At 48.0% G+C, this 20,814-nt stretch overlaps 1 protein-coding gene across 1 annotated transcript in view; it reads left to right on the top strand.

The window, feature by feature from the left end:
- Nucleotides 1-20,814, top strand: part of PRDM16 (PR/SET domain 16) — a 257,410-nt gene that overhangs the window by 214,842 nt on the left and 21,754 nt on the right. The window contains exons 5-9 of the mRNA XM_026862888.1: nt 1,479-1,581; nt 8,619-8,817; nt 13,363-13,510; nt 13,822-13,975; nt 18,030-19,431. Coding sequence (XP_026718689.1) covers nt 1,479-1,581; nt 8,619-8,817; nt 13,363-13,510; nt 13,822-13,975; nt 18,030-19,431 — 2,006 coding nt within the window. The remainder of the gene's footprint in view (nt 1-1,478; nt 1,582-8,618; nt 8,818-13,362; nt 13,511-13,821; nt 13,976-18,029; nt 19,432-20,814) is intronic.

Genomic DNA, 20,814 nt, shown 5'->3' on the forward strand with positions numbered 1-20,814 from the left:
CGGGGGGGCCCGGCCCAGGCACCCGGCACCCGTGAGAGCGGCCGGGGCTGGGGGCACCTGATCGGGGGAATCCTGAGCAAAGTGCAGGCGATATCCTGAAAAAAGAAAAAAAAAAAAAGTTTCCTCTTTCCTCTGCTAGTAAAACTCTGCAGTTAATAGCTGTAACCTGTGGAATTCTCACAGCCACAGGGAGACGACAGGGTCCAGAACACTCTAAAATTTGGACAACACACAGAAGACGCGGAGTCTCTTGGATTTCACGTAGCTCTGATCCTCTGTGGCTCGGGCGAGCCCCCGTCCCGCTGCTGGTGTCCCGCTGCGGCTGGTTTTCGCGCTTTTCCTCGCAGAGGCCTTCGTGAAACGCCTCCCAGTTGGCTTCCTCGAGCTCCTCCACACCCAGCTCCCCCGAGCAGCGCGCGACTGGGAACGCGGTGTAGTGACCGGTCCTCGCAGGGAACCAGGGGACCGCCTGCCAGCTCGTAGCCACTGCCAGCACACTCGTAGCCACTGCCAGCACACCCTCCCTCCCCGGGAACTCTGCCCTTTTGTCACAGGGAACGGGGCCGTCGGGACCCGCTCCCGCGTAACCCAGTCGTCACCAGCTGTGGTCGGTTTGGGGGTAGAACGGTAAAGATGTGTATAAAAACATGCGCTGATACGTCGACACCTTGCAGCCTCACACTTGGTTGCACCTTGGATAAAGGGGATTTCCTTCTCGTCGTTATTTTCTAAGAGACGCATCCTCGGAGCGCGAGAATTCATTCTGGTCCGGGAGGCCTGCGTCAGGCCTAGGTAGCCTTTCAGCCCCGTTCCGCGCTCTGTAAGTGGCCACGCGAGTGTGGCGCAGGGCCGGCGGGTGCTCTCTGCCTTGCCTGAAGCCTCTTTATTTCCGCGTTTGTCCCCGGGTGTAATGATGAAGGCTCGGCGGGTGAGCAGCGCTGCCCTCGGTGCGTGTCGGAGGGTCCAGGTTCTGTGCCGAGGCAGGAACTCTAAGGGGGGGGGGGAATGAGCTGCTCACCTGGAGCGGTTCAGCTCTTGGCTTTAGGGGTCAGGCCCTCAGGCTCTAGGTGGGACCAACCCACAAAATAATTCCATGAAGATCTGCTAATTCAGCTCTCTGATCATCAGGCCAGTTTCAGCTTAGAGAAGCAAAATTCTGTCAGTTCAATCTTCCCTTTGCTGTAACAAATACACTAAGACTATAGGAGTAGGGAAAAAATGGGAAGATTTTGTGTCATTTGAAGGAGAGAGGCTGTTACCATAAATATTCCTTTATTGTCCAAGCCGCATGAAACACTGACACACATAGAGTAAAATAAAGGCAGGAAAAAAAGAGCTCTCAGTAGCAATTATCACACAAATCAAGTGACAGCCTCCCCTATTAGCCGGAATAATTTGAGTTATTGGTTAAAATGTAAAATGCAAATCTTTGCATATTTAACATGTCTCTCAATTTTTTTTTTGTTTCTGATTCCCAGATCTATTATAAAGTTATTAAAGAAATTGAGCCAGGAGAAGAGCTCTTGGTGTATTTGAAGGAAGGTGGTTATTCACTTGGGAACATGGCGCCCAGCATGGAAGGTAAGGCCTCGTTTTGCTAGACAGGACCTTTCTGCCCCTCTCACCAGCAAACCTGGGAATGTCGAGAACCTCAGTTAGTGCTGAACCGGGACAGAAACCCAACCCGTGAATATTCGATGCTTATTTCCACCCTTTCTCTGGTGAGAGTAGATGTCTTAGTCAACAACATCAAGTTTTTATTGACCTCAAGGCATGCGACAGATTAATTGCTTCTTCTCTTTGAGGAACGTTGTGGTTCTGAATATGATTGGAGGTGCCTTTTTAATCCCCGGGGTCACTGTGGGGTTTTTGGGGTGTAATAAAAATGGGCCAAAGCATTCCAAAGCTTGCAAAACTCCGGTCTTTAGAGCTTTAGATCACACGGAAAAGGGGGATGCAGGCAGAGGATGGAAGACTCATTGCTGGAATTATTATTGCTAGAATATAGACACCTCTGAAACCCTGAAATGATGCCATGAAGGCTGAAAGAATGATTATTTTTTTAAAGAAATGTCACATTTCAATGCCTGGCAGTGCGTTGGTGCTGCTGGACAGGTGGGCTCGCAGCGGGAGAAGTTCCCTTCACTGCGGATTGCGTGTGGAGCAACCCGAAGGACAAAGCCTCATTCACTTCTTCCTCTTTTTGCACCATCGTCACTTGTCTCTGAACATTAATTACTGCTGTTAATTACTGAAGTTCAATGACCACACAGGCTATCTGAAGGACCATGATGCTTTCCAGGTTACGTGGGTGTTTTCTCGTAAGCTGGGGCAAGGAGCAGTGTGTGAGATTTTTGGGTTCTCTTCCTACACCAGAACGGGGCTGCGTGAAATTCAAGAGGACGAGTAGAGAGGGATGGGAGAAGAGAAAGAAAAGGCAGGGCTTTGAGTCCTGCTTCCTTTTTCATGGCGCACAGAGGTGGCTGTAAAATACCGACCTTTTTAATGAGGGGGAGCGTGGAGCTTTCTGCGGGTCAGTTGTTAGCCTGTTGAGAGCTTCAGTTTTAGTTTCACAGAGAACAGAAACGTTCGGAACCGAGGAGTGAGAACAGCCAGAGCTCCTACAGTGAGGTGCCAGATCGGGTCTGGGGGTCGGGAAGGAAGCGCAGGCTGAGCTGATGCAGCCAAGAGGCTGGAGCGGGGCAGGAGCTGTTGAGGGCTGCAGGTTAGCAGAAATATGCCAGCAATCCGAGAGTGTCGCCGGGATTTTTTTTTTTTTTTCCACCCCCCCGTTAGAGAGCTTTTCTCATCGTTCATCAGAGGCTCTGGCTCAGGTTTGGTATCCGAGCCCTCCTGCTGCAAGTGCCAGAGCCCATCAGCACAGACACTGCGCGGTGGAAGTGATCTCAACGGAAAACAAGGCAAGGTGTGCTACGCCGTTCCCCACAGTGTTACAGAAACAGGGCGACAGCACAGCCGTGCCCACAGTAATCAAAAATTGTGCAGATTCTGATTGTAAAATGGTTGTTTGCGAGTCCCGAGATGAGCACAGAGCCTGTGGTAACAGAGCACTGCAGAACCTGCTGCGAAGTACGTGGTGGTCCCGAAATTAAACTCAAATCAGTCCGGACTTGCAAAGTTCTGCCGTTTTCCAGGGTTCTGAGTTTCCTTGGCATTTGGTGACGATGAAAGTTAGAGAACAACGGAAAAGGTACGCAAATTTTCTCAAGTGAAGAGATTATCGGGACACATCACTTACACCTTTTTCTGTTCACTCGCTGAATTGCAGAGCCTGTTGCAGGTTTTGCGTTATTATTTGATGACTAATTTCTATAAATATATTCTCACCTACCAATCATTTTTGAACTATTTGTTGGAAATGCTGTTCTACGTAATCACTGAAATTCGAGTTGTCTCACCTGAACATCCTGCAATGCTTTTGTTTTCTTTTGCCTGTACAAGAATATAATTTCCAGATGGAAATTTGCACTCTTTAAGAGCGTGCGTACAATACACACAATTAGCTTGAAATATTTCTGAAAAAAAAAAATAAAAAATGACAGCTTGAGGATTAGTGCTGCTGAAAGCTCTTTTCCTGAAAGTCCATGGGTGAAGTGAATGAACAGGCAGCGTGGTGGCTGCTGTCTCTCACTTGAGATGTCACGTTTGGGATTATTTTTTCAGTGTTGTCCCTAAAAAAGTTAACAATTTTCTTGAGACCAACACGCAGAGGTGAAGAATTTCTGTATTCACAGTGACTTTTTTTTTTTTTTTTTTTTTTTTTTTTTTTGATGCCAGGGAGAAATCAGAAAGAAAACCCACCACTGTTTTGCATTTCTGTTTCTAACAGGCTTTTATGTGAACAAGCAAAAAAGTGCTCCTTGTTTTCCATCTTTGTCATTATGTAACGTTTATCTGTATCTTCCCGGTAATGTCTAGTGCTTTTGCCACGTAATTGCTTTGAAATTATAATAGGCCGACATTAAATATTTGACTTCTCAATACTTTTTACTTTCAGTAATGCTATCTTCCTGCTGCCTCGCACCCCCCATTTCGATTCTGAATTAACAAGAAAGAAAATGCAAAATTGTTCCACACAAAGATAATTATCATAAAAATCTTTTATCCAAACCCCAGCCAAACACAGCAGACCCCTTATCACTGCAGGAATTTTGAGTAGGGCACTTGAACTCCTTTGAGATTCAAGTCTGGTAGATTAGCATGTAGATGCCACATAATTGTGTTCCCCTTGGTTTCTCTGAAAGCTATTAGGCACTGATTTATTTTTCTGTTACATTCCTGCTTTGTCCTGAGTGTTACTGATGGAACTTAAGATAGGCACATATAACCATAGATTTGACAAACAAGACATAGAGAACAGGCAGCAATTTTTTTTTGTAACTGGGTTTTTCTTTTCTTTTTATCCCCTTCTCCCTGTAAGACACTGGAGGAGCAACTTTTTTTTTTTTTTTTTAAGGGCAGTATTTTCATGCGTGGTGCTTAAAGAAAGAAGAAAACTTCAATGAGAACTTGTTTTGAAGGGCAATATTTTTCTTTTTGGTGCTTAAAGGAAAAAAAAAAAAAAAAAAAAAAAGACTTTTAATGAACCTGAAGTCTAAAAACTGGGAGTCTGATATAAAGACACAAAATAAATACCAAGTCTTCTTAGTCCAGGCCTGAGCCTCCTGTTACTTTGGTTTCATTTCTGCAGGGGGATGGTCTGGCCCTCAGTCTGCAGGTCAGTCCCTTTCCCTGCAGAGGTATTCACTGAGCGTCTGATCTCTGAGCTTCCCAAGTTCAGGAACGGCCATGCCGGAGCAATGGGTGTTGGATTCCAGTGTGATAGAATTGACTTCTCTGCCAACCAGTCGGTTCTTCCTCTCTTTAACCTGTCTGAGCACCAGAATGGTCTTTGCAACCAGTGGCAACATGTATGATAGGTGACTACAAGGCTTTTAATCGTCTTTTTGTCAGTTCTATAATTCTCCTTTTCCATAAAAATTTCTTTTCCCAACCCCAAATATTCCGAAGCACGTGCATTTCTTATCATCCATCTTTTCTACCTGTGGAAAACCTGTTGGGTTTGATGATGGAAGAGGAATGTTGTTGTTACTGAAGCACAAGACTCTACAAAATAGCGAGGTTTTTTTTTGGTTTTTTTTCCGATTTAGTGACGTGCAAGGGCTCGAGCTGTAAAATCTGCGCGGCTCTGAAAGTATGCAAACGCCAAAGCAAAAAATGCACATGCCTCAGCTGAGCTGTCTTGTTTCTTACATTTCTTAATAGAAGTCCGATAGGGCAGCTCCTCAGCTTGTGTGGGTGCCAGCTTCTGCCGACCGAGGGTCACATCCCGTTGTGGGTGATTCCTGTGACATCTGTAGTTCTGCTGACAAAGGACAAGGAGAATGAGAAGCAAAATCTCTTTTCTAACAGTTATTACTGAGGCTATTAATGTACTTCATCTGTCTGCCTACTCTCCTAGAAATCTCCTAGAAGGGACAAAAAATATGTTATTGATAAAACAGGTGGGGCTCTGTCAGGTTGTATACTGGGCGAGGGGGTGCTTGCGAGTTGTCCATCTTTAGCAAATTAATCTCCATGGGTAGTTCTCCAGACTCAAAGTGGATTTCTGGTTCCTAGAGGATAATTTGGGCGAAATTAGATACAACTAATGATGTAAATCTCGAACTGAAGTAGGAAGAATTTAGTATGGATTTGCAGAAGGTATTTTGATGCATTTTCTCTGAAGTCAAGAAAAGAAGAGAAAAAAAAAAAATCAGTTTCCTCCGTTCCAAGTTTTGAGGTCTGGGGAATTGCCAGTTTGAGCTGGAGAGGTGCTGGGAGTTCCGCAGGAGCTTTGGGAGAGGTGAAGGCCCCGGGGCGTTCCCGGTCCCAAGGGCTTTCAGTCCCTTCTGCAAAAGCCTCTCACGTGGAGCCATCACCAGCAAAGAGGGGAGGCAGCGGATTTGCGGGGTGAATTCTGAGGTAGACAAGCACCTTGCCAGAGCAGTTGCACGTTATCTGGAGCCAGTGAGGGATTTATCCTGTTACTCCACAGTTCAGCGGGCTGGTGAGTCACACGAACTGCTGTCCCACGTACGTCTCCAGGAGTCGAAAACAACCCAAGTGAGGTCACGTTTGTTAGTGGCAGTGACACTTCTGAGTACAGCTTGACGTCTGAGCCTATGAAAACTGAACGTCGTAGCAGATGAACACTTGTTTCAGAGCTGACGGGAATCCGTTAATGACGAGGAGAGATGGCATGATGAGATTATTGCCTCAGCCCAGGCTCTGCGTGCGTCCGGGACGCTTGATGCTGTCAGGCTTGTCTCCTCTCACCGGAGGTACAGACGTGTGGAGGGGGAAAAGGCACCTGAACACACCTAACCACAGCCCTTGCCCCTCCTCTCTTGCTGCTTTCACACTGAGAATGTTTTCAGTCCACAAACATGTGCAGATGCACTTAAATTTTGCTGGGTAACACTGGATGCTTCGTGCTGTTGTTACCAGTAAGATGCAATAACAAGACATACCCCGATACTACAATTTTATTTTTTTTTTCCCCCCTCATAAAAAGTAGTTTGGATTATTTTAATGGTAGGTTTTACACAGTGTCTCAAGGTAGTGGTACTCTGCTAGGTAGTTTTTTATATCCTGATTTCTAGGTTTCCCTCCCCAGGTATGTAAGACACATGAGATACATATTGGTGCTGTTCTACAAAATGCTTGTAAACAGAATTTCTCTAGGGAGGAGAACAGAGCCTGATCCACTTCATCCCGAGGCTGCTGATAGCCATTTCTGAGTGAGATGAAATGGGAAAGATATGGGTATTTTCTTCCCTTAGGTCCCATTTTTTAGCCAAAATCCCCTTTCCCCCCACATTTTTTTTTTTTTTTTTTTTTTTTTAACATCCTTCCCTTCTGCGGTTCAGGAAATCCTACAGCATCTCTGTGTTTTATTCATTCCGTATGTAACCGGTGTGTAGCACTAGTAGACGCGCTGCTTGGATCAACAGCAAGGCTCCGCTGATTGTTTCGTGGTGATATTTTCTTTTTCATCTGTGCTTGACTTTTTCCAGTTTGTGGGCATGTCGCTACTTTCCGTGTAGGTGTTGGACCACTTTGGGTTTCATCTGCCTACATAGCTTGCTGCAGCAGCTTATGGGATCTTGTCTTTCTTAGTCACCGCAGCAGCGAGTCGCAGACTCCCCGGCGTGCAGGGGCACGGGTCGAAAACCACAGCCTGAGTTTAAATAAGCTGCATTGAGAGAAACAGAGAAAGGAGATTATTGCCCGAGTGCAGGCGGCGAGGCGGCGGTCACTGGGTGTGACACTGCCTGCGCTTGTGCTCGCGTCGCGCTTTTAACCCTGATTTATATAAAACACCGTTTCAGGCCTTAAAGCACAGCCTAAGTGGTTGTAGTTGTGAAAAACTTTGGGCAGACAAGTGCACGGGGTAGTCTGAACCAAGGGTTTGCTGGAAGGGCTCCAGGCAGGGAGGGTGGGAGCGCCCGCGTCCTGCCCCGGCGTCCCCTTCCCGCAGCCCCGTCACAGCGCTGCCCTTCGCCTGCAGCTCTTACAGTATTTCCACTCTTCCCTCCGGGCGAACGCGTTTTACCACAAGCTTTCCTTTTGCAAGTGAAGTTATCAGAAAAAGAGAACAGAATTTCGCAGGGAAGAGAGCGCTGGAGGCAGGAGGAAGAGGGCAGAGGAGGCCGGGGAAATGCGGCACCGGTGACCGAGTGGTGGCGGGGAAGCTGCTGCTCCCGGCTGGCGGCTGGGTGGGGGAACCCGGAGCTGTCCCCACTCCCGCGCAGAGGTTGTTCTCCTGGAAAATTTACAGCTCCGAGCTGATTGTTTGGCTTGGCACTATGGTCAGGATGCTGCCTTGTAAACTTAATAATAGCTGCCCTCTTTTTAATTTGTTTGACCTTGACTACAATAATTTATTATGTGCATTAGATCTTTTTTTCTAAAATAAAAAAAAAAAAAAAAAAAGCACAACAACAAAGAATTTGGCTCCCTTTTCCTTCTTCCATGGTACTCTGGTTTTGCACTGCTCGGGTCTGACGGCGCGCTGTGCTGCTGCAGCTGTGTGGGATGAGTTAAGAGGGAACATTAGACAGACCTTGTCTTAGAAAGGAGCTTCTCCAGGTTCGTGCTGTGGCGATTTGCTTTTCCCAGTATCTGTCTCTGTACGAGCGTGGTTTGTCCCTTTTTTCCCCTGGCAGCCCCCTTGGAGGAAAAGCTCGTTCATATTTTCAAAAACCCTCATGGCAAACAAACACAGTGCTCCAGAATAGCCCCGGTATTTTGTGTATCTGCTAATTCCTGTCGGTCTCTATGTCTCGGCAGAGGCCAGGACACAAAGAAAACAAGATCTCTCCTGGTCGTGTGCATTTTTTTTTTATTTTTTTTTTTAATGCTTAAAGTGAAAGCAGTCTGCTGGCACAGCCTACCTTGGTTTCTCTCTCCTGTCACTTACAAATTTCCTCTGTGTTTGATAGATCCTCACAGAATATTACCCTTTCTGTACAAGCCCAGTGTTGGGTAGAATAATTAGACTGGCTTGAACTTCCTGGTCCACAAGTCAGAACCCTGTTCTGTGTCTGTTGTAGAAGAGCACACGTTTCGCTGCGAGGACTGTGATGAGCTTTTCCAGTCGAAGCTGGACCTGCGGCGACACAAGAAGTACGCCTGCAGCGCCGTCAGCTCGCTCTACGACACCCTGAACGACGAGATCAAGCAAGAAGGACTTGGAGATGGACAGGTCCATGAGTGCAAAGACTGTGAGAGGATGTTCCCCAATAAATACAGGTACTGGAAAACTGCCGGGCCCTCCTCCGGCCTGCCCCTCGCCCCTGCCGCTGCGCGGTCCCGCCCGCCGCTGGGAACTGGGGGACCGAGGGGGGAGCTGGGCAGCTCGGGGTGACGGGATGTGTCTTTCCCGTCCCCACAGGGTTCGGGGGGGTCATTTCAGGGTCCTTCAGCGTCATTAGCTGTTGGACAGCATTTTATTTCCCCTTGATTTCACAGACCCGACAGCTTTTCCTCACTCGCTGGTAGAAGCATCCACAGATTATTGGCAATATAAAGTTTTATTGGTTGTTTTCTGAGTTCCCTGTGACTTTTTCAGACCTGGTTAGTGTCTCTGCAGCAGCTGCTCCCGTGTGATCTGCTTCTGAGGGAAAAAAAGTGGTATTACATTCTCCCAATACTCGCATGAAGACTTTACTATATGTAATTCTTGGTTGTTTGAGGTCAGTGGGTACAGAGAGGCATTGTTACACTAAGAAATCTTAATGTGGTCAGCACCTCCTTTTTGATTTTGCAGAAGCAATTAAAAAAATTCTGTTCCAATCACATTTTCAGTTTTAATTTTTTTTTTTTTTCTAAATGAAAATATTCATGGAGGAATTTTGTGTCCACCAATCTTTTTTTGTAAGAGAAATGTGAAAAGGAATAAAAGAAGATAGAATATTCTCCAGCTCATAATATTGGCAATAATTATTCAATTATTATTATTGCTATTCTAAGGCAACTCTAAACAAGAATTGAACTTTTTTCAAAAAGGAAAACTTCTTTGGCCCAGTAAGTTTTCACTGAAAATTTGCATCTTTCAAGCATGATGTGATATAGTCAAATGCAGCTTTAAAGCAGAGACCTTTGAGATTCATTTGCAATGTGGGACTCAAATGGTTAAATAGTAGGAGCCAGCTTTAAAAAGTTGAGGGTTTTTAAAATCATTCTAGGATTGTGTTTATTTGCATCCGAAGCCTTTAGCTCTTGGGCTGTACTTTCAAGGTTTTCTCACAGCATAAGGACTAGAGTTTTATGTTTACCAGCGGCTGAGGGTCTCACATTCTCATTTCACTTCTTAGATGAACAAAGAGCACGCACAGCAAGTTTTGTTATAAAATTGGGAGAACTGGCAATCCTCTGTCGTGCACTGTATAAAGCAGAGCAAAAACATTTGAGCTCAAAGCCTCTTTCATTTCTGTTATAAAACACGATGTTCACCGGCATTAGTCATTTTGAACTTAATTATGTTGTTACTTTCAGATCTTTTATCTAGGTGAGTAAGTGAAGGAAAAAAAAATCTATTTTAAAAAATGTGGAGAAAGATGAAACGTAAAGAACATTCCACTAGTTTATCTGTATAAAAAAAGAGCTTGGCTCTTGTGGGCGTTTTAAAAGGTGATAATAGATACTGTCTGCCAGTGATACCTGCGTGGTGGTTCTGTTAGCACAGCTTGATTTGTTCCTCACCTTGTGTTTCTACGTTGGCTACTTTTGCTCTGATGCTAGGAGGCTGCAATTCAATTCATTCTTTTACCTGACAAGGAAAGGACAACTGCCTTTAAATGTTTTAAATACGATTTTTTGTAGAAATTCCACTTTTTTTTCTCTCTCTAGCTGTGTTAGAAACTTTCTCTTTTGCTTCCAGCACTCTGTAGTCTTTATGTTAGTAGGAAATACCCTTTAGAAATGTATATGGCATCTCCTTTTTCTGACATCTGTGTCCTGGCTCCCCTTGGGGGCCTGGAGTGGCACCGTGTCCATTTTGAAAGGGTTGAGAGAAGCAGAAAAACTTTCAGTCCCTTTTCCCTTCAGTGATTACTTATCCCCGGGAGTAAGACGTTCAGTCGTCTGGTGAAGCCAACTGTAGGTGTCCAAATGATGTGGCTGAGTTAAGGTCCCGGTTTCCCCGGGTTTCTGGGGGAGTGGGTAAGACAGAGCGTGGCTGGGTCGGAGACTTGGCTCCCCTTGGGGCACGGCTCCGTGGCCAGCAGCGCTGGCGGGGGAGCAGAGGCTCCCGGAGCACACACTGCTCCCGAGTGTTTGTAAGGCAAAAGGGACGAGCAAATGACTTGTTCAAACTCAGATCAAAAACTTCTGGAAGGGCCAAGGACAAGACACCAGGTATACAAGCCCTGTCCTGAGTTATTTTCAGGACCTTCCCCTGTTTTGATTCTTCAAAACCATCACTCCTGACTGTCACTTTAGAGACCTTGTAATTAAGAAGGAAGCGTGGCAGAACGTTTACTGATCGTCAGTGTGATCAACAGAAATATCTTGAGCGTGAGGCAAAAGCCCGCGTGTGTGCTAGCACGGATTCCCGATTTTTGAGCAGCCGTAGGCGACGGAGAGGCCTTTTCCAGGTATTTCCAGCTGAACTTGGATGGAAAGTCTCCCAGTCACGAGCCACAGACCTGCACACTTGGAAAATGCTTGGAGCTGTGATAGGGGCTCCTGGGCTCGTGGGACGCGTGGCCTTTTAGACCGCTGATTCCCAACGTTTGGGTCTGGGGTTTGCAGCAGCAGCGTGGCCATTCGGTGTGCTGCAGGCTGATGGATTTAGTGGAGCCGGGAGAGAATGTCCACGTCTGTCCCACCCCGTCAATCTGCTGCATTTTAGGTACTGAGAAAGCCACAAAAGCACAGAATATATCCAGTCAGCTTACCTGGATGGTCTTATAATTTTTCAGAAGTTAATACAGATCAAATCAAGAGTGCCACTGGGGAACTGAAATTGAGCATTTAGCAGCTGACTAAATAAATAAATGTTTTGCTAATCCCAGTAGGTACTTGCCTCTAAACAGCATATTAGTTTGTCCATATTTGCTCTAAATAAACTCATAAATCACAGTTAACAGGAACGTAGTTTTGTGCGTGTGTATGAAAGGTAGACATTTCTTTGCACGTGTAAAAAATTTTGTAGTGTTAGGAACACCACTGCTTTAGCAAAATGAAAATTGCTTCTTTAAAATTAGTGGATTGGTGGTTTATAAGGGGCATGTTCATGAATATTAACTGACTCGAAGGGAAGAGGGGGTTCTTCAGGGAGTAGCAAGCTGGAGGCTGCTTAGCTTCGTGTGGAGAGTTGCGGGGCAGGTCGCAGTCCCCGAGGCCGCTTGGGATGAAGCCACCTTCCCCACAGTCGCCCTTGCGAGCGCCCTCCGGCCACAAAGGTGTCGGTGCAGTTGGCCCTTGCACTGGGAATTTCAGGCGGGAGCCTGCTGGTGCCTGTCAGCAGAAGTCCCCCAGGTTTCCCCATCCCTCAGGCCCTGTGGAAATGCCCAGGGGTTACCTGCTGTGACATCGTCTGTAGCATTTACTAATGGAGACTGGCAGGATTTTCCAGTAGTGTTCAGTTTGAACGTTCCTGTAAAGTGTAGAGCTGTGCTTTGAAGTTCCATAGGAACGGTTTAATATCGATCTGCGGGGGATTTCAGGCAGTAGCAGATTTCACATAGGTTTGTCCTTCATCAGAGTTCACATGAGGGAAGTTAAAGTTACACGGAAGCTAAAGTACACGGAAGGCAGCAAAGGACGCGGATTTTCCCCCTCTCTTTCTCAGGGCTGGCCGGGGAGGCGCAGGGTCTCTGCCCGCTCAGTCGTTCCACCACGCTCGCGTTTCGGCAGGACAACGGCCCCGCTCCCGCCGCCGGTGGCTTCCCCTGGCCGTCACCCCGGCTCGGTGGCCAGCGGCACGTCGATGCACGGGGACGGTGCTTCGGTGTGGGGAAACGGAGCACCCGGTGCCTTTCTCTGAAAGCCGTCCCTGCCGTGGCCCTGCTCCAGCAGCCACTTTGGTTTGCCATCATCCTCCTGGCTTGGGAGAGGCTGCCAGTTGGCAGAAGTTGAAATTGCCGAGTTAAGTAATCAAAGATGTCTGACATTTAGAAGTGAAATGTGTTTGCACCTTATCGTGTTTCTCTCCAATGTTAAGTTGCTGTGTTCTGGGAAGCTGTGGGCTGTGTGCCCATAAAAACGGCAACGTGATAGTCTCAGCAGCAACAGCTAATATCTTGTCTTTCCCTGTGGGGATGCCATAGGAGTCTTGGTCACAAAGTGCTCATTTTTCCCTTCAGGGAATCTGCAGGGTCAGGTCTGGTTTTACCTTCCTTTTCCCTCTTGTAAATGGACTCGGGTATTTAATAAGAAATATCATAAAACGCAGCGACATTTTGAGGCAGACTAGGGCAGCTTCCATCGGTGACATAAATGCCAAAAACCAAAATGGGATTTGCGTGTCGCCGCACCTCTCATGGTCGCTGAGCTGCTCTCCTCCTCTCCACAAAGGCTTCTGCAGGCGCGCTCTGCGGTGGCAGCTCCTTCTGGAAACCCCCCCAGACCCCCCGGGCTCGCAGCCTCTTTCCCTGTCGCCATCTCTGATCGCCTCTCGGGGTTTCAGCCCGCCCTGGTTCGGGGCAGGAGTTCTGTAGCCGTGCTTGGCAGGAGCTGCTGGCCCTGGGCCCTGCTCACTGCCACCCAGGCCTGCTCAGCTCAGCTCAGCTCAGCTCGGCTCAGCTCAGCTCGGCTCAGTTCGGCTCAGCTCAGCCCGTCTCTCTCCCCCAGCCTGGAGCAGCACATGGTGATCCACACCGAGGAGAGGGAGTACAAGTGCGACCAGTGTCCCAAGGCCTTCAACTGGAAATCCAACCTGATTCGTCACCAGATGTCTCACGACAGCGGGAAACGGTTTGAATGTGAAAACTGCGTGAAGGTACGGCCGGCGGCATGGGGCAGCTCTGCCTGGGGAGGGCTCCGGCACCGGGGGGACAGGGTCCGGAGGACATTCGGTGGCCCAGGCGGGGTGAGGAGAGGGATGGGCGCTCGCAGCTCAGCCTGGGCGAGCAGCTGCGCCTTGCCAAACCCCAACAGGTCCCCTTGGCCTTTTCCCAGGCGTTGGAGCCGTGGCCGGGGCTCGGGCCAGGAGCAGCGCTGACAAACACCCCAAAGCAACAGCCGAGCTTCCCACATCCCCTCCTCTCCCTCCTGCTCCGGTCCCCTCGCTCAAGGCGTTTTCTCTTTCAGGTGTTTACGGACCCCAGCAACCTCCAGCGGCACATCCGCTCCCAGCACGTTGGCGCACGGGCCCACGCCTGCCCCGACTGCGGCAAAACCTTCGCCACCTCGTCTGGCCTCAAACAGCACAAGCACATTCACAGCACTGTCAAACCTTTCATATGTAAGTTGTCACGGCCATCACAGAGCTCTGGCTTTTGCTATAATTGCACATATCCTGCAGGGCCCCCCAGTACTAGCTGTCCCTCTGTGAGCCGCCGCTGTAATTTTATAGGTCAGAGCACAAGATGAAATTCCGCAGCAATTTTTTTTTCTTTTTTTTCTTTTTTTTTTTTTTTTTTTTTTTTTTTTTTGCATGCTCCCTGTTTTTTCAGTAAACATTCATGGCAGTTTTTGACTTTCTTGACAAGTTAAAAGCTGAGTCTCTCAGCAGTCCTCGCGATGCCATTTTCTCATATCTTTTCTTTCTCTCGTCTTTTTTTTTTTTTTTCCTTAATAATTTTTGAACGTTCATTGTTGGTGACATAAATAAATAGCTGACACAGCCTGATCGAAATGTTTTTTTCAGGGGTGCCTCCAATCCCACAGCCATTGTAAAGAATTCGGAATAGTCACAGAGATGAGAAGAAGGTGTTTTTTAAAAAGAGTTTTTTCCGTCTTTATTTACTGTGTCTTTCATCTAGATCATGCTTGGAAGCCAAATAAATAGCAGGTTAACTGTGTCCTTAGTGCTGTCTTTAGGGGAATGTTTCCAAAAGGGCATTTTCTCTTGAGAGCCAGTCGTCTCATTTCTTGTCATTCTCAGGGTTGTATATTTTTTTAATTGACACGGCACCTATTGGATTTTGATAACTGTGCAGAAAAGTGGATTGTGTCACAACAAAGCTACAGAAACTTTAGGGACTCCTTCCTGACACTATTTAGAAAGCACAGTTCAAGCACGGAACAGAATCTGTGTTTGATTCCAGGCTTTGATGTTACGGTAGAGAAGCCACTGAACCCACTTCTGCCGGTTTTTTCCCTATTGGTATAATGGGAACAGTATGCAAGAGTGTCCTGGGAGACTCGTTTCCTTAATGTGTTCTGAGATAATCAGATGGGTGTCGGTGGAGGAAGAAGAAATACTCTTGTTGCTGATGTTGATGCAATCTTTCATTTGATGACGGGCACATGAAAGAGATAATTTGAATCTCATAGTATTGCTGCGGTGAGATGAATGATTTCTTCTCATAATCTCCTCACTCTCACCTCATAAGAATTAGGGAGTTGTCAGTCTAAATCAGCGTGTAAAACAACTTGAGACTGATTCTGCCTGGTTCAGATGTGCCAGGTGGAGTCACGTGCACGAATATGGAATCCATTAGCGACTTCAGGGGAGCCTGAGGCAGGACGCACGGGCAAGTTTTTCTTTCCTGGTCGGTGGAAGAAAAGGGTTTGTGTGTCTGTGTGTGTTCGTTACAGTACTACACTTTCTTTTAAAAAACTCCCAAACTGTAGCTTTGTCAGCGCAGAACACAGAACAGCAAGAGAGGACGTTACACGAGACGTTACTGAATTGTTGTATAACCGGAGACTTAAGCAAGACTTTTCCGTTTTCCCTGTTTTAGAATGATGCTGTGAGCTCTTACACCCATAGCTGTTTTCTTTAGGGAATTTTGTGCAGAATCATATATATCTAGCAACTCTGCCTGGGGTGGAAAAATGGAAAAAAAAGGAACCTGATTCCCTTGGAAGACTTTGCTTTTGGTATCCTTAGTCTTCTCAGAAAGTTTTAGTATCCTTAGTCTTCTCACAAGCCACATGGGAACAGTATAAGTTGTTTTGGTTTTTTTTTTTTGTGTAATATTGCGAACGCATACAATAGAAATAACGCAAACAGCACAGTGGTGAGCCAGTGAAAACTGCCAGAAAGGGCACTCAGCGGTGACACAATCTGCTGAAGCAGATCAACCATTTATCATAAACTTTTGTGTGTCTTTCTAGACCACTGTATAGCGTCCCTTGGCACATGGCAAGGGAGACGGTTAAAATTAGAAAGGGGTAATTTTGTTCTGGAAAGAAAAATATGCAAACGTCTTTTAAAGAAATCCACCCAAAAGTGACGTTTCTTCAGATATTATTAGTAGTTGGAGAGGGAGCTCACTCGTGGTCTACTTACACGTGGAAGCCTTTGCACCTGCCCGTCCCTTTGGAGACACACGGTCGCTCCCCCAGGCCTGAGGCCGCTGGCTTTGTGCAGACAGGCAGGACAAGAAAAATACTCGCCCGTTCCAGGGCCAAGGGTCAAGTGGTTAAAGTAGCATCAAACCCGAGACAGGCAGCGGCGAGCTGGCTGAAATTCCTGTAGAAACAGACACTGTTGTAGCTAACAGACTGTAAGCTTTGTGGAAAATAAACTGGGCAGTGTTTCCTTTAAGAGCTCTGCTGAGATATTTTTTAGAAAACATTTTAAAATGAAGTAAAAAACCTAAATCGACCCTTTCTTGAAAATCTAAAGTAGCTAAAATAGTACATGCAACAGCCATAAGGCTGTACGTATGCAGGAATAGTAATTCAGAAGAACCAACCGAGTTTTTAAGGTTTGTTTGCCAAAAAAATAAGGGTGGCTTTAGCATATGGACTTGAAAAAGCTGTTCCCCAAACACTGAAACCCATCGGATGAATTTCGAGTTCTCCTCTTTGTGTTTCCTTTGCAGCCTCTGGCTCTGTCTGGGTCCAAAGCAGAAAGGCTGAAATACTCTGGGGAAAGACGGTTCATACTACATTTCTCGTGCAATTAGAGACGAGACACGAGAGACCCTTCGGTGACAATCCACTGAATTTTGAACTGAAATGTCAAATTTTTAAAATTTGAATAATCTTTGCTTGGAATTTCAATAGAAGGGGCTTCCCCTCATGTTTTCAGAGCTGCCGGTGAAATATTCTCCTGCCAGCCATTTGAAATCCAAGCGCTGATGTAAATCCTGAAGATGTAGAGAAAAATAGAAGGAAGGTCATGCTCGCCTGTACCTGTCGGTAGAAGTTGGAGGGAAGGGTGGAGGGACGGACAGATTTTGTCGCTGAGTTGGAGGACTGGGTGTCAGGAGAAGTTGGATTCAGGTCCTTGCCTCCCCAGCTCTGAAAAAATCTACTTTCCCTCTCTTTGTCTCAGTTTCCATGTATACAGAATGGTGCTCACAGCAGTTCTCTGGTGAAAGAAGTGTGTTAAGTCACTCAGAAGTAGAATTAACTCCTGTGTTGAAAGAGGCATCATATAATAAACAGTTACAGTGTTACGGTGCATAGAAAAGTTTGGGTGGGATTTTTTTTTTTTCTTACTTTGCCCAGTTCCTTCCACCCCAGCAAAATCTGCAGGTGGAAGAGGTCATAAAAATTCACGTTTTGAAAGCTTGGTATTTACAGGTCGTTAAAGAAAATGCTGATGCAGCGTTAACTTAGCGGTGCGAGGGTGTCTATCTAAATTAACGAACACAAGATCTCACCCCGCTTCTAGACGAAGTGAGGCCTGGCTTGCAAAGTATATATAGAGCATCCCTGTGGAGCGGTTACTTTGCTATTAATGGTATTAAAGGAGGGGTAAGTTTGATTAAACGAGGAAAAATTCTTCTCCCTTCAGCTCGCGGTGCTGCTGGCCATGCCGGGGCTGCAGGGGAAGCAGACTAGCTAATTTAAATAGATATTATAATTGAAAAGCAAGATTATTGAAAATTCCGTAAGAGGGTTCGAGCGGGAGCAGCCCATCCCCTCAGGTCTCTGCAGAGTCGCTGGCAGAGGGGTTCTCTCGGCAGGAGGTTTAGGGGAGGGGGCAGGCGGTGGCTCTGCCATGGCCCTGCCCTCTGTCACCCGCTGCCGGGGCTCTGCCAGCGTCCTCGGCCAGGATCCCCCCAGCTGCCTCTTGCTTCTCGGAATCCCAGAGGGCAGCGCGGGGAGGCCGAGTCCCTGCACACATCCCCAGGGAGAGGCGCCTTCCCCACGCTCCTGGAAGGGCCGGGGGGGTCTCCCCAGCCTGACGCTGCGCGGGGAGGGCAGAACTGAGGGGCGTGTGGGCAGGGGGAACGTGGGGCTGGTTCCTGCGGGGCAGCGCTCACCCTCCTCTCTCCGGGGGGAGCGAGGTTTCGGGGCAGGGCGGAGGGGGTGGGGGATGCTCCTGGGGCCGTCTCTGCCGTTTGCTCTTAATTTCATATTGCTTTTGTTGTTGGTTTCTGTTGATGCTTTAGGTGAGGTCTGTCACAAATCCTACACGCAGTTCTCCAACCTCTGCCGTCACAAGCGGATGCACGCGGACTGTCGCACCCAGATCAAATGCAAGGACTGTGGGCAGATGTTCAGCACTACCTCCTCCCTCAACAAACACCGGCGCTTCTGCGAGGGCAAGAACCATTACAACCCGGGCGGGATCTTTGCCCCCGGCCTACCCCTAACGCCCACTTCCATGATGGACAAATCCAAACCCTCTCCCAACCTCAACCATGCCAGCCTGGGATTTAACGATTATTTTCCATCCCGCCCGCACCCGGGGGGTCTCCCGTTCTCACCTGCCCCCCCAGCGTTTCCTGCTCTCACTCCGGGATTCCCGGGGATTTTCCCACCGTCTCTGTACCCCAGGCCCCCCTTGTTACCACCCACACAACTGCTCAAAAGTCCCCTCAACCACACTCAAGACGCGAAGCTTCCGAGCCCCCTTGGGAACCCAGCGCTTCCCCTGATCTCTGCAGTCAGCAACAGCAACCAGGCCGCTTCGGGAGAGGAGAAATGTGAAAGCAGCCTGGAAAACTCCTACCTGGAGAAGCTAAAAGCCAGGAACAGTGACATGTCCGACGGCAGTGACTTTGAGGATGTCAATACAACCACGGGCACGGATCTGGACACCACTACTGGCACCGGCTCTGACCTGGACAGCGACGCAGAGAGCGACAGGGACAAAACAAAAGATAAGAGCAAACAAATTGAGAGCAAGCCTGATTTTGTCAGCAGCTCTGTGTCTGCGAGTTCCACCAACAACACGAGTGAGATCCCTCTCTTCTATTCTCAGCATTCCTTCTTTCCTCCCCCTGAAGAGCACCTGCTGCCCACCACGGGAGCAGCTAATGACTCTATTAAAGCCATCGCCTCCATCGCAGAGAAGTATTTTGGGCCTGGCTTTATGGGGATGCAGGAGAAAAAGATGGGTTCGCTCCCGTATCATTCCATGTTCCCTTTTCAGTTCCTCCCCAACTTCCCCCACTCCCTCTACCCCTTTACGGAGCGGACCCTCAATCACAACTTGCTGGTCAAGGCAGAACCAAAGTCACCCAGGGACCTCCACAAAGTGGGCAGCACCAGCTCAGAGTCACCCTTCGATCTCACCACGAAGCCAAAAGAGATTAAGCCAATCTTGCCACCACCCAAGGTCCTGCCAGCCCCGCCCTCAGGGGAGGAACAGCCGCTGGATCTGAGCATCGGCAACCGCATCCGAGCCAGTCAGAATGGGGGCAGAGAGCCACGGAAAAACCATATTTATGGGGAGAGGAAGCTCATGGCAAGTGAAGTCTTACCCAAGATCTCCCAGTCGCAACTGCCTCAGCAGCCGTCCCTGCATTACGCTAAGCCATCGCCCTTTTTCATGGACCCCATATACAGGTATTAACATACCCTGCCTTAAGCATTTCCTCTAACGAGCTCATTTTCTAGCTGACATCGCACCTTGTGGCAGATCGGGCTGTAGGTTGTTTAGAAAGAGCAGTGAAACTCTGCTGCGGGTGATTGTTCTGCTCTCTCCTTTGTCACAGCACGTTGAATTTGCTGAATCGAAAGGGCTGAATAATTGAAAGGAGTACTCGTAATCAATATGTATAAAGGACACATCCTTATTTTGATAAAGAAGAAACTTGACCTATTTAAGGACTCTCCCACGAGCCAACGCTAAGATGGCACTTCTGCTGGGGAAATTCCAGAGGTTTGATTCGATAAGAATGCAGAGTTCAGCTGCCTCGCAGCCCGGCCTCTCATGGCTTGGGAATGAGTCAGGAGCCCTGGGAGCCTGGAAATGCAGCTCTCCCACTGACCTACTTGATGGCCTTTTGGGAGCCACTTCACCTTTCTTCCTCCCCACCCCCCTTTTTCTTTCTAATGCCTTTTCTTAGAGTTTTTCAGTTCGTAGGAACTGCTGCTGTGGACCCTTTTGAAACGTTTTTAAGTCTGGAGTAACGAGTACTGTGTAAATACGTGGTAGCGTGTTATTACCCGGATCTCTCCCAGATACGTTTCTTGCAGACTCGTCTTTCTTAGAGGATGACAAGGGTTTTCCAGTTTCTCTCGAACCAGCTGGTTTTGGAGGAAGGCCTGATTGTTACGTCTTGCCTAGACTAAGCTGAACTCGGGAGGCCTGCGTAAAGCAGCCTGGAAGAGTTTTAACTATGCCAGTTAAACTTCCAGAAGGAATGAATTCAGAAGATGTATAGGGAAGACTTAAGTCTTGTTGGTTTAGAGCTTTTTATAAAACCCATTTCTAAAGGAAAATTATTTTAAGCTTTATGGTGAGGGTGCCAGTAAGTTTGTGTGTCACCCAGCCGGGCACTGGCACCTTTGTTATCGTGCCGCTGCGGGTGAGGTGGGTTTGTCAGGCGGCAGATGCCGTTTGCTTGTTTTTAGCAAAGTCCAGTGAAAAGAGGTATCCCAGACTAGTTATTTAGACATTAAGGTGGTAATTAATTCTCCCTTAGGATGGGATGCTTTGGTACGTTTGGCCCAGAGGGCTGCTGGGTTCCATGTGGAATTGAACAGCCGGTTCCTGGAAGCGGACGGGTTGTTCTCGCGGTGGATCGTGTGCCGCCGGGCTGCGTGTTGAGCCCGGCTGGAAGCCAGCCTGCTGGGCTGGACCTGCCGCACGAGCAGGGCTTGTCGACGCGCTGGAAAGACTCCTGGGCACCGCGGAGCCTCCGTGCCAGTGGCGGGACGGTTCCCTCGGGCGCCCGCAGGGCCGCGGGCAGCAGCGGGTGGCGTGGCCGTCGCTGCCGGCGGGGG

This window comes from Athene cunicularia (assembly GCF_003259725.1).
Source record: "Athene cunicularia isolate RWA chromosome 21 unlocalized genomic scaffold, athCun1 chr21_part1, whole genome shotgun sequence".
In the NCBI taxonomy this organism is placed as follows: domain Eukaryota; kingdom Metazoa; phylum Chordata; class Aves; order Strigiformes; family Strigidae; genus Athene; species Athene cunicularia.